This window comes from Chelonia mydas, chromosome 8, assembly GCF_015237465.2.
Source record: "Chelonia mydas isolate rCheMyd1 chromosome 8, rCheMyd1.pri.v2, whole genome shotgun sequence".
Classification (NCBI taxonomy): domain Eukaryota; kingdom Metazoa; phylum Chordata; order Testudines; family Cheloniidae; genus Chelonia; species Chelonia mydas.
Genome location: NC_057854.1, coordinates 14,788,189 through 14,802,224, shown reverse-complemented (window position 1 = coordinate 14,802,224; position 14,036 = coordinate 14,788,189). Strand labels below are relative to the sequence as shown.

General features: G+C 43.9%; 1 protein-coding gene across 1 annotated transcript in view; it reads right to left on the bottom strand.

Annotated features, from left to right (window-relative positions):
• The window catches only part of PDLIM4 (PDZ and LIM domain 4), a 96,244-nt gene that overhangs the window by 50,849 nt on the left and 31,359 nt on the right, over positions 1–14,036 (bottom strand). Inside the window, exon 3 of the mRNA XM_037907260.2 lies at positions 589–673. Coding sequence (XP_037763188.1) covers positions 589–673 — 85 coding nt within the window. The remainder of the gene's footprint in view (positions 1–588; positions 674–14,036) is intronic.

Below are 14,036 nucleotides of genomic sequence, written 5' to 3'. Positions count from 1 at the left end.
AATGGGAACCTAATGTGAACCCACACAGTGTTGTTTTCCTAAGTCTGCAGGCAGACAACTCCAGTGCCTCTACTGCTACTGCTCAAGATAGTAGGTCCTTCACACTGATCTTTAGTTGTGGGTTTTGTTCCCTAGCTATTAGGTATCTGGGTGTAAGCGGATGTGGGTGCTTGGATGTGTGGGTGGGTGGGCAGACTGGGAGGGGAAGAAGCAGACTGATGGGAAGTTAGACTAGAGAAATGTAGTACTGGGGGGCAAATTCTGGAGCAGAGGAAGAAGAGACTGAAAATTAAGGAGACGAGACAAAATACAAAATAGAAAAAGGGAAACAGAGAAAAGAAAAAGAGGACAAAGACACTGACACAGGAAAAGATGCACCACAGTCTATGATACAACAGAACAGAAAACCAAGTGGAGTCAATCCCAGAAAGACAAGAAGATATGAAATAAGTTAGAAAAACATGTTATATAGAAAGCTGGCTGACAATAAAATATGTTACTATTAAATGGCAAGGGGCATTCTTTGGGGACATGAGAGCATCAGTGTTTTTCACCAGGCTAGTAGATAGCTAATTATTGCTCCCATACCTGTGACTCTGACTCTATGTTGATCCGGTAAGCTTGTGCTTTTCCATCTTCTAGAATATTAGGAGACCAAGTCTTGCCTTCAGCCCTGCAACAGGGAATTAAACAAGAAAATTAAACAGAGAAGTTTAATAAAGAAATGTTTTCACGGGAGGTAATCGAATGCTATTCTGAAGCACAGCAGAGTTTACATCACTCAGCAAGAGGTTTGTACCATTTGCTGCCTAAGTTACTCTTGATCCTTTCCATACCATGTGCCTGATAAAGATGACCTAATGCTGCAGTTTCTGTGCACAAATGTATCTTCAGCCATGCAAAGCGAGAGTGCTGGACCAGGCAAATGTCACCGTTCAAAGATTTTCCATGAGCCTGAATGCTTTTTCCACGGAGGTGTCCCAATGTACTGTACGGATTAGCTCACTGACACATTTCTGTTCAGTTCAATGTACTGAGCACGTCGGACCTGCTTTCTGCGTCTGCTGCATTTGTTGGAAAAGCCCCTTGTTTTTCTCTCTACAGCAGGGTCTAGCATATGTATTCATATGTTTCACTGGCATTTCTGAAGCCAAAGAGGGCCTCTTAAGGGGGCTGAAAATTTTCAAAGGCACCCCAGAAACTGAAATGGCACGAGAAGATCAGGGACAGGATTTTCAAAAGCGCCGAAGTGCCATTTTCAAAAGAGAGGAAGGAAGGAATCTTTTGACTTTCAGTGATATTTAAGAGCCTAAGTAACTATGTCACTTTTGAAAGTGGGACTTAGCAGCTTTTGAAAATCTTGGCCCTGGGTCTTCTCATGCCATTTCAATTTCTCAAGACTAAACACTAGGATCTCCTATGTGATTCAGTTTTTTTTTAAAAAGGACATTGTATCTACTGAGCTATTTACATGACACGCCCCACCCCCGAATCACTGACATGTCTAAGTGCCTCCCAAATATTTATCCTCTCAACACTCCTGAGGTAGGATATTATCATCCCCATTTTGCAGATGGGGAACTGAGGCTTGGGGAGATCCAGTGATTTGCCAACGTCACAGAGGAAGTCTGTGACAAAACTAGGAACTGAACCTTGATACAAGGCTAATGGCTTAACTACAAGGCCATTCTTCCTCACTGCTGAACCTGTCGATCCAAAGGAATCTGTTTCTAACATGTAGTTCAGAGCATTGTAGACTATTCATTAATAAGACGATCAGATCAGTATAGCTATTGTGAACACATAATGCTAGAAAAACATTATTTCAATTAAAAAAAACTGCATTACTGTGTGAGTGCTGCAGTTTGTCAATAACTAACATAATAGCAATCTTTTGCACTTATATCGCACCTTTCCTCCAAGAATACCAAAATGTGCTAACAGCTAGACAAGCTGAGGCCCATCAAAGTCATAGGGACAGTTTCTCAGAGCTTTCTATTCCCTCAGTCCTGGAGTCACCGAAAACTTGACAAAAGTTAAAGCAGCCTCAGGGCTGCTGTAACTTACACCGGCTAGGAACACCACCCCTCCTTCAGGGGCCATTACACAGCTGGGGATCATCAGAGCACAAAGCTGGAGTGGAGGCCAAGCAAAGGCAATTTTATTTTTCCCCGCGGGTGCTCCACCTCGAGGCCCCAGCCCACTCCGCCCCTTCCCCACAAGGCCCCATTCTCGCTCCACCTCTTCCTGCCACTGCACCGCTCCTCCCCGAGGCCCCACTTTTGCGCTGCCTCTTCCCACCCCTCCACCAAGACCTCCCACCTGCCCGCTGCTCACCACCTTCCCCCAAGCGCCTCCCCTTAGCTGCCAAACGGCTGATCAGTGGCACCCAAAACAGCTGTGGCTGGTGGGTGCTGAGCACCCACTAATTTTTTCTCTAGGTGCTTCAACTCTGGAGCACTCATGGAGTTGGTGCCTATAGGGCCAAGTACCTGGTCTGCAAAAGTTTCTGAACTTAGCTCTTTCTGAGGGAATTTCCTTGGGAAAGATCCAAAGATTTCATTTTGCCCCCGTCATTTTAACTTGAAGGAATCTGTTGCCTGTGTCTACCTGTCTCTCTCTCTCTCTCTCATCTTCATCATGTGCTTTATTCATGCAACACAGAACTTTCTGTTTAACCTCAGGAGCCATGTGCAGATAATTTTTGGAAAACGTGACAAGTTTGTTTAATCTAATATGTGTAGCTTATTTGCTGCAGCCAAGAATCCCTTCGCTGGACTCTGCCCCCAATTTGCCACACAGCACAGCTGAATTTCATTTAATTATTTGCAGCATCTCAGTTTAGAAAACAAGAAATGTATGGTTTTATCCCAGGAATCTTTGACTTGAATTCTTCCTGTCTTTTTCTAGAACATCAACATCTGCAAAATAAGGGCCTGATCCAAAGCTCAGTGAAGTCAATGCAAAGACTCCCATGGACTTCAACAGACTTCAAACATGCCCAAAAGCTCCATGCTTTTATTTTTCCACATGGTTTGCTGCCTCTGAGTCTAGTTTTTGCAACACAGGGACACTTGTTATTTTTCATAGCTCTAATATAACTACCTCTATTATAGTGACTAGACGCTGGGGAGAGGAACCCCCCTTGTAAATCAAGTCTGTCCCTAGAAACGTGTTACTGTTCAGCATCCCTTGTCCTAGGGGTGGCTGATCCTCCCTGGAATCTTAGCATTCCTAACACTCCTAGCTTGATCTTTACCATAATCTACTGCTGCATGTTTACTGCTCCCACTCTGAGCATTTCAATTTCATTTTGAGGTGGCAGAACATGAAAATCTCTAGCTACTTTGGTTGAGGGTGTGGTGGGGGGAAAGGACCTTCGTAATTTCAATTCTCTCCCGCCCCCCCCGCCCCCCGCATTAAATTAGTTTGACATTTGTTCAGATGGGAATCAGTTATGAACTTCCTGCTCTGATCTGCTTTGGAGACCAAATGCCAAATGCAATTTAAGAAGAATCCCTAAGATTGCAACAAATCCAGCAAGTAAAAGAGGAAGGATTCATAAAGTGATTTCAGTTCTGAAAGATAAAGTGATAAGCATTAGGATGTTCTCTCTGTCTTAAGCTGCCTAATGGATATAGTCATCGTTAGCTGCCGAACTGCGATTTCTCAGTTCTCACACCTGACTCAGAAACAAAAAGATCCTGTTGTGTGTACCAGGAAAACTGGGATTACATTTTCCAAAACCATTCAAGGTTTCTTTTTAGATGTATCATGAAAGATAGGGTTGGAATTTAGTCCCCGGGTTCACACATGAAATCCTATCTGTAGCTGGAGCTTTTTTTAAAAAAAATCAAACTTGAAACTTTTCCTCCGTATCAACATTTCTGGGCCGTAAGAAAAATGGATTTCTAATTTCAGCAGCATCAGGGTTGGGCCCGAACGGAAGATGATTTTGGTTTTAGCACTTCTACCAACTATCTATCTAGAAGGGGCAGCACCAGGCCAAATTCTGATCTCAGTGACACTTACCAACAGAGTTACTCTGCATTTACACCAGCATGACAGAAATCAGGCTTTGGCCCAATGTCTGTAAGGAGGTGCTGTAGAGCAGAACTGATTGAAAAAAACCCAGTAAATAAAAGTCTGAAATGTGGAAAATGTTGACCTGTTCAGACAATACGTCACCCTCAGACATACCCGAATCATAGAATATCAGGGTTGGAAGGGACCTCAGGAGGTCATCTAGTCCAACCCCCTGTTCAAAGCAGGGCCAATCCCCAACTAAATCATCCCAGCCAGGGCTTTGTCAAGCCTGACCTTAACTTCTAAGGAAGGGGATTCCACCACCTCCCTAGGTAACGTATTCCAGTGCTTCACCACCCTCCTAGTGAAAAAGTTTTTCCTAATATCCAACCTAAACCTCCCCCACTGCAACTTGAGACCATTACTCCTCGTTCTGTCATCTGCTACCACTGAGAACAGTCTAGATCCAACCTCTTTGGAACCCCATTTCAGGTAGTTGAAAGCAGCTATCAAATCCCCCTCATTCTTCTCTTCCGCAGACTAAACATCCCCAGTTCCCTCAGCCTCTCCTCATAAGTCATGTGTTCCAGTCCCCTAATCATTTTTGATTCATTTTGAATCCCCACAAAAAATGCCCGACTCCAGGCTATTTCCATTCTACCTGGGGCCTGCGTGTGCCTGGAGTGCAGTGATTGGGGAAGGGACGCAAGCAGCCTTTATTCCTTTGCATAATCTGCAAAAGGGCCAAGCCAAAGTTGAAAGGCTGCTCCCACAGAGACTACATGGAGGCACACAGAGCCCCAGCAAGGGTAGGTCCAAGTCCCAATGCCACTCTGCATCTGGTCGCTGAATGAGGCCAGCAGCATGCCGAGGGGAGTAAACTGCACTCTATGAAGAGGTAATAGTAGCAGACCTATTCCCCCTATTCCCCGAGAGCAGTGGAAGGAAGGAATCTTAGAGTCAGGCCAGCTCCATGCCACCCCCAAAGCAGGGCTGTGCCTTAAAGCACAATTCGCCCTTGCTGTATATAACAAAAATCAGACTTTTCTAATGTAGTAGGTGATAGATTAAGCCTCTGACTTGTCTGTTTCTAGTAGGCTACTTACTTCATGGCTCAGGGGCCGGCAAAGTGTTTTCAGATGTGCTGTATTATGGTGAAAGGAATTAAAGTCAGGTATGCAGAAGTCAATACTTTGTATCAATAATGCTCTACTTTAATTGAATGTCTTCTACAACTATACTCAGAAAACAATTCTACCTGCATTCTGCCATGCCTTTAATATATAGCTCTGTGGGAACAGAGCCATTGACAAGACATTATTAAAAAGCTAGAAGAAACTGTAGTCACCCTTTATCCTGCATTATTAATTTTTTGTCTCGTGGACACCCTGTCATTTTTGACAAATTGCTTGCATACAGTCACAGATTTACCACAAGCTTTTTCACCTGGTAACAATCTGGAAGTCTTGTTCTCTTCATTTGCAGAATTGCTTTAAAGTCATGGGAATTTCTGGATCTCACCGTATTTCTAATTCCTCCACCCCCTTGCAAATGAAATCTTAACATTTGGGAAAAAGGACAGCCTTGGACGCTGCAGTCCTTTGTTTAACAACAGAACAGGGGGGACCACAACCATACCACTGAGCCCCATCCCTGGCCAGCCAAGGTCATCTACAGGGGTGAGGGATTAGTTCAGTGTCCATGCTCATCAAGACTTTTGCATCTCTGATTAGTAAACTGAGAGTGTGGGTTTCATGATATGGACACTGGTCCACTAGGAACTGGACTGAAACCGCTAGCTGCTACAGCTACTGCTCATAATCCCAAGGGGTAATTTCCCCTAGATAACTACAGAATGTTGGTTCAATGACTACAAAGCCACATAGGACTATCCTCTACCTCAGCAATAAAGTTAAAACGTCACACAACCAGATAAACATGGTTGGGACCTGGAAGCAGTGGGTAGGAGAGAAAATTTATGGAATATTCTCTAGGAGTCCTGAGCTGCTCAGAAGTTAGATGATTCCTTCCCTGGGGTGAGTTAATTTTATGAAGTCCAGTTCAGCAAAGCACTTGAGCATGTGCATAACTCTAGCCATCTGCTTAAAGTTATGCACCGGTTTAAGTCCTCCCCTACTTATCAAAGCACTTAGGTGCACACGTAAAGCACATAGTCCTGTCTGTTTTCCAGGGCACACTGAGCCTGGTCTACACTGGGTGGGGGTCAACCTAAGATACGCAACTTCAGCTACACAAATAGCGTAGCTGAAGTCGGCGTATCTTAGGTCGACTTACCTGGCCGTGAGGACGGCGGCGAGTCGACCGCTGTTGCTCCCCGTCAACTCCGCTTCCGCCTCTCGTGAGCTGGAGTTCCGGAGTTGATGGGGAGTGCGTTCGGGGATCGATTTATCGCGTCTAGATGAGATGCGATAAATCGATCCCCGATAGATCAATCGCTACCTGCCGATCCAAACCTGCCCTGAGAGTAGCTAATCCAGCCCTGGAGCTTCAGGGATTCACAAGGAAGTTCCTGGGATCTGGGAATTACAGAACTCTTGGGCTCATTCACCCAACTTGCCTTTTACAGAGCACCTCTTCAACTTGCTGTCGAGCTGGAAAGTTTCACTTCCTCCTCCCTTCCTTCCCCAAGCTAAAGTGGTACGTTGCCTTCTGGGCTTTGCAAAGCCAGGAAGGCTGTGGATATTTTTTTTTGGAACACCCTGAGGAGTTCCAAAGGGGAAGCTGTGATTCACTTTTTTTCAGTGGCACATTTACTGGAAACTTGGGACCGTCACACACAGTAATATTTCCCATATCCCAGCAATATTACTGCATGGTTTCCAGCAACTGTACCTAAGACGTTACCCTCCAGGGAGCCTTATTAAACTTTTATAGTATTGGAAAAAGTCAGAATGCAAAAGGAAATTGACCATGCAAAGTTCTGGAGAGTTTTGGGGGGTAAATTTTCAGAACAGCCATTACCAGGCCACCTTTTGTGAGCACACAGTGCCTGTCCATTTGAGGTAAAATTCATCTCACGCAGAGAGCCAGCAAGGCCTCTCAAACCTGCCTTAAGTGGAACTTAAATGGTGCATAGGCCGCATGCTGGCCCTTTGCACTGGAGTGAATTAAATATCAAAATGTCCATGGAGCGTTTCTGCGAGAAAGAACTCTGAGCACAGTGCTGATTAATAAAAATAACCTCTTCTTTAAACAGCTGTCGTAAACCTACCATTTTACTCTCCTTTGGCAATCTCAGGATGATAAATGAGCCATATATTACGCTACCTTGGCTCCAAATTTAACAGGAGGAGGAAAAGATGACATAGAAGCGTGTCAGCTGAGTTATAAGATGTCATTCTAAATTGTTCTGCTAAATCTTCATTTACACCCTCACTTACTTTCTCCCACATAAACCAGAAGACATGTGCCATTAGTAGCCTACTAAGTCCACTTGAACTCTTGCCCTTGGATTTGAAAGCCATTAACCATGACCCTAATGTCTGCCCCCTTTCATAGGAATGCCTAGGTAATTTCTCATACATTACATCAGTAACCACATGTGAATCAGTTATACAAGCTGGCTTCATTCAGGGGCTGAGGAATATTTTCCTCTGCTTCATTTCTGAACAAATGGGCTACTGTATTACTTTGTTTGCCCCAGCATGGGTGTCCTTGAACGGCCTCACACACCAAAGGCAAAATCCTGCTCTTGCTGAAGTCAGTAAGAGTTTTGCCACTGACTTCAACGGGAACGGAATCAGGTCCCCACATCACAGTTAGATAGAAAGCAGCCTCTAACAGAGGACAGATCAGAGATTAAACACATACCATACAGCCTTGCACTGGAGTCAGTACGGAGGCAGACAGCTCCAGCTGGAGCTACAGGAGATGCTGTGCCTGAGACAACATTGGCTCCTGGGGCTCCACAAAGCCTCTACAGCAGTGTTTCTCAACCTTTTTGATACCGGGACTGGCTTGCTGCCTTCCTCAACTGCGTCTGGGAGATCTAAGGGACCAGCGCTGATCCACAGACTGGTTGTTGAGAAACGCTGCTCAAAAGCATCATTGAAAAGGCTGAAACATCCATTCCCCAATGCACGTGGCCAGCCCAAGGTAATTAGGGCATTATCTCATGCTCTCTGGAAGGAAAGCAACACATAGTCCTTGTGGATTGGATAGCGCAGGTACCAAAGGAATCGCTTTGCACCTTCTCCCATTCCTTGCAGACCCGTGCGGGACTGGGCAAAAACTTATCAAGAGCTTCCCAGTTGTGTCTATTGAGGGCAATGGGAGCAGCATCAGGCCCTTGGTCTTCGGTTCCAATGCAATTATGTATCCACTGGTATCACTTGCTTGTGTCCTACTGAAAGAATGCCACAAGTCTTAGGCGACTGTAAAGAGAGCAGATGTCATCTGGAAAAACAAAATTCCTAGTGCTCTGCCTTCTTCTGGCTATGAAATCTATAAGCAGTCTGGACATTCAGCTAACACTACCTTCTAGCCACTGCTTCTCCCAGCACTGCTTCTTAGCGTGCTTAGTGCAACAAGCCTCAGGTGGCATGTGACCAGGATTCATCACCGAATTTGGTCAGCTGGTTGGATCATTAGCTTCTCTGGGGTGGGTACTGATGGGGAGTGCAACGTGAGAGCTGATCCTTGCCCCCCCTCCCAGCACTAAAATAACCAACAACCACCACCTCTTACCTATGCTCAATCAGGTCCAAACTCAACACCATTTTACAAAACTACAGAAATCAAGCCAGAATCAGTACTTTCAAACTTGGGTCCCCAAAGTTAGGCACCTGGAGTGGGCTCTGCACGTTGCTGAACACCCTCCACTCCCACCAAAATCAACTGAGGGTGCTTGGCACCCTGTAGGAAGGCACCTTTAACATTAACTCACCTCACAAAGTGGCCTGATATTCAGCGCACCCACCCAAAATGTAATGAAGTTAGTTATCGTACTCATCATCCAGTATAAATAATTCAGCATGCACTGTATGTTAGCGCTTGCTATGAAGATTTTTAGGTGTAGCACAAACACTGTAAAATAGGAATTTTCTAATAATCTGAAGAGAAACTCTGCTTTGACTTCTTGAGGTTTAGCCAGCGGACTATGAGCATATTTGCATATTTTAATTCCTGCTACTTTTTGTGCTGCTCTTCTACTGAACATCAAGCTGGGTGGATGTTGCAAAAAAGATTCCATGAATATTCACTCAAATTCCTATACGATTTCACCTTGGCTATTGTCATACTCCCTTTGTGATCACTCATCACCAATGGTCATGCGCTCCAGTGTAACTGGCATGGATGTTCATGCCTGTGAATTTCAAAATTGCACGTGTGTTTGTATTTGTGCTGGGAGTGTTTATGCAGTTATCCAATCAGGGAATAGAAAAAAAATAAATTACCGCCTATCTGACCCATCATAACCAAAACTGCTCTTACGTCAACTACACAGAGAACTATTTGCAATCTGTCCATGGAGTTATCTCTGCCCCTTATCAACAGATCTCACATGATGGTGAAAGACCTGCTGCTTGAGTTGCTCCCTCCAAAATACCGTTCAGGTGCATAGGCTGGGCAGCACAGGAAAGTTTTCATTTCCTATGCTGCAGTCACTCTGTGCTGAATACATTTTCAGTCACCCTGGGTTTTTATACCATGCGTACCGGCACAGTATCTGAGTGCCTTATATGACCCAGTTTTACAGACGGGCTGCGCAACCCACAACTCCCAAAGTCAATGAGGGATGTGGTTGATCAGCACCTCTGAAAGACAGGCCATTAGTTTTGGTGTCAGTGTGCCCTGGGCTGTTCATCTGTTTTCTTTCAAAAGATCAGACTTTTCTTTTTTTTAAAATTATTCACCCAGTCTCTGATTTTCCTGCTGAACTTTCCAGTGGGAGTCAAAGGGCATTTGATGAACACAATTTGGAAACAAAAACGATCTTGTTACATATCTGAATAGCGCATAATGTCAAGAGTTCAGTGAGAAAAGGGTACTGGATGGAAAGCCCCAAAAGAAACAAAAGGATGAAAGATGTTCATTGAGAGGTCCTCTACTCTCTTTACATGATGATTAGTCACACGTTCAGAGCTGGATTTGGGTGGTGCCTTATTTGGCAAAATATTTGCAGCACCAAATTCCATAAGTACTCACTCAGCAGATACAAAAGAGCACCAAAAAGATAAATAACCCCGCTATCTTAAAACATGTTTCACTCACACATCCCCCACTTTTATTTTAATTTGTGATCTAAAAAATAAGCAAATTAAAAAAAAAAGATTTTTGCTGGCCTGCAAATTACTTTTTAGCTAGAAGAAAACAAAGAAGTGAAACATGTGAAGGACACAACTTGGAAAACATTTACATACTCACTCAGAGAGGAGGGACTTTGCATAAGAATTCGGCGTCTCAGAAATACATGTATTACTTGCACAAGAGTAAGAAGAAGTCAACACCCTGCATATCAGTCTCTTTTTAGAAGTTCAAAGCAAACCCTTAAAGGGCTAGATTCTCAGCTGGTGCAGTGCAAAGCCAATTAAAAATACTGCAAAAGAGGCTGTCCTCTTGTACTTCCAGCCCTGATCAGAAATGGAAGTGGCTCAAATCTCATGGAAAACTTGACCCTGGAAGAACTCCAGACCAATTGGACAGACTCAGGTTGTTCTGGATACTTGTCTGGACCATACCCAAACCCTTGATGGTTTACCAATCATGAAGTTAATGTAAGTGTGTCAGTTGACTGCACTGGCTGCTATGGAAAGGTCTATTCTCTTAACCCAAAGCTGGAGAGAAAATTAAGTATGTAACAGTATGAGTGTTTTGGTTCAGGAATGGCCTACAGTTGATAGAGACAGTGCTGTTAGGCATTATGTAGCCCTAGACATCCCCCAACCAGCTTTCTGGCCATGAGGTGGCTGGGCTGGAGTCTCATTAGCGAAAGGGAACCCTTAAAAGGGGAAGACTCCCTCCCAGAAACCATACTGGGAGTTGGTGAGCCACAGCTGTTGAGGTGGCAGCTCTCAGCCCCAATTGCTGGTGGTGGTGTAGAATGGGGAGTGGTGGGAGCACCTTCAGAGAGGTAGAACTCCTCTGCAGAGGTGGCCAGATTGGTGTGTGCCAGCCCTCTACCGCTGATACTGTGGTGGGAGCCAGAGTCACAGGCCTACTAGTGCAGCTCCCAAATGGTGAAGAGTTGAGGGGGCATGGCCAGAGGCCCCTACAAAAACTGGCACCTAACCAGCTACCTATGCAGCCTATGCCTAAGGCAGACCTGGAAACTGAGAGCACAGTGCCAGGGCACCAGTGTCCCATATGCAAATCTACTGCCTCTGGTTTTTCATAGACAGATGCAAGTGAATGTCATCTGACTCCATGCAGACTAAATGACTTCTAATGCATGGGAAACTTGCAGATTTTCACTACTGTGAGGATAGTAACACTAGACAATTAAAAAAAAAAATATCCTTGTTATCCCCAGAGGTACTTCCCTCATTCAAATGATCTCACTTCTTTCTTAGAAAGGCAACTCTTGAATGGTGATTCATTTTCACTGATGACATAGCCCTGGATCAGACTTCAGCAATGACTAACTATTGGGCAAGATTATCTGGAACTCAACAGATCATTCAGGACTGAGCAGAGAAATCCAACAGCCATGTCACCAAACACTCAGTTTGGGCCAAGCTAAAAATAGAGCTAATGAAGTGTTACTGTAGTTGCTTGCCTTACTGTACAAAATAAACTATTCAATTTTTCCTATCAGGAGAAAGGCCTTATTTAAATATTACATTAATTAACTTACATTGGCACAATAGCCTCAAGGGTATATTTTCTTTATAAAGAACTACGTATTCAGATAAGAAACAACTGCAGGATCCAGTCTAAGTTAAAGCACATAGAAAATGGTTACTTTGGATCCAACTCTGTCCTCAGGTACATCAGTATTACTCTTGTGGAAGTCAATGGGAATTGTGCATGGATGCCTGGGTCCTTTTATCTTCCCCAATAACTGGCCACACGTTATCAGGTGCTGCTTTAGGAACCTAAATTTTATTTTCAAAAGAGATTTAGGCACTTAAGAGTTGAACTGAGTTCTAAAAAGACTCATAAGTGCCTAAATCCCTTTTGAAAATGAGATTTAAACTCCTAAATCAGTTATATGTTACAACGCTGAGCATAGTAATACCTAAATGCCTTTAAAAATCTAAGCCCAAACAATAGAATCTACTACATCTCTTGGTAAGTTGTTGCAAAGGTTAATTACTCTGACTTAAAAATGAATGTCCACTTTATTTCTAGTCTAAATTTGCCTGGTTTCAGCTTCTGGCCATTGGATCTTGTCATGCCTTTGTCTACTAAACTAAAGAGTTATCTACTATAAGAAATCTTCCACATAGCAACCTACAGACCATGATCAAGTCATCTCTTTGATAATGTAAATAGACTTATCTTCCATAAAGCAGCTTGACTGTAAGATCCTCTGCATGAGAAATGACCCTGTATAATAAAGATTGTTACAGTGGTGCCAGGCAGATTTCTTCTCTGTCAGCTTGTCCTATGGTTAGAGTTGGATCTCTCTGTTTCTGAAAGCTGAACTCCACTTTCACGGATGGGCTGCCAACAAGCAGCACAGAAACATCCTAGCTCCAATCATAAGCAAACATGCTTGTTAGCAGGATTCTAGCACATGTTCCCTGACCACTATGAACCAGTCAGAGAGCGAAAGCTGTTCTAGAAAGGAACATCCCCACATGCCTACCTTTAATGGCCTTCAGCATAGGTTTGAATATACTTGATTTTTTTTTGTTTTAGTAAAACCATAATGTAACCCCACCAGCCATTAGAGCTTGTCTACACTTGAAATGCTACAGCGGTGTCACCGTAGCGCTTTAGAGTAGACACTACTTACACGGAGGAGAGAATCCCTTCCATCAGTGAACGTAAACCACCTTTTCAAGAGGCAGCAGTAAGGTCAATGGAAGAATTCTTCCGTTGACTTAGCGCTGTCTACATCAGGGGCTGGGTCCGCTTAACATCGTTCAGGAGTATGGATTGTTCGCTTAGCTGCATATGGTAAGATTCTGTTCCCATTGTAGACAGGGATTGTGCCTGACTTCCGATAAGGCCCCTTCTGAAACTATTTGAGCCGAGGCTTGTGGGTGCTGGTGTAGTTTCAACGCTGGATGTTAGAAATCAACTTAACTTTGAATTTGGCTTTCTGGACAGGAAAACGCTTCATTTGAAATGGTTCTGGTGACAAGGTTTCTATTCATAGTTGGGTTTAGCTGATTGCCAGGTCGGGAAGGAATTTTCCTCCCGGGCAGATTGGAAGAGGCCCTGGAGGTTTTTCGCCTTCCAGCAAGTGACCTGTGCCCCATGCTACAGAGGAAGATTCTCTGCTCCTTGAAGTCTTTAAACCATGATTTGAGGACTTCAATAGCTCAGACATAGGTGAGAGGTTCTTCGCAGGAGTGGGTGGGTGAGATTCTGTGGCCTGCGTTGTGCAGGAGGTCAGACTAGATGATCATAATGGTCCCTTCTGACCTTAATATCTATGAATCTCATTGTATTTACTCCGTATCGTGAAACATTTAAACATTATTTGGATTATTTTTAAAAATGTGTTAGACAAAAAACTGTTCATCCCAAGGAATGAGCAAAGTTTGATCAGGGTGTTAAAAGCGTTAACACCACTGTCTTCAAATATAATATACAGGTTACTCTGTATACACTGGAATCTGAACATAACAATGGTCTGATCCAGCTCCCATTAAACTTAATGGAAAGACTCTGACATCAGTAGGGTGTTTGTGCTCTTCATGAATTCACATAGGACGACATTCCATTTTCGTGGAGTGAGAGCTCCATTTAAATGCATTTCAGTGAAGGGTCACCTGCAGTGAAGCCTTCTCAAGCATAAGAAGGTTCCGCTATGTTAGTCCCCTTGAAGGTAGCCCCTTGACACATTGTAGTTCCAAGGGGAACTGGTAAAGCAG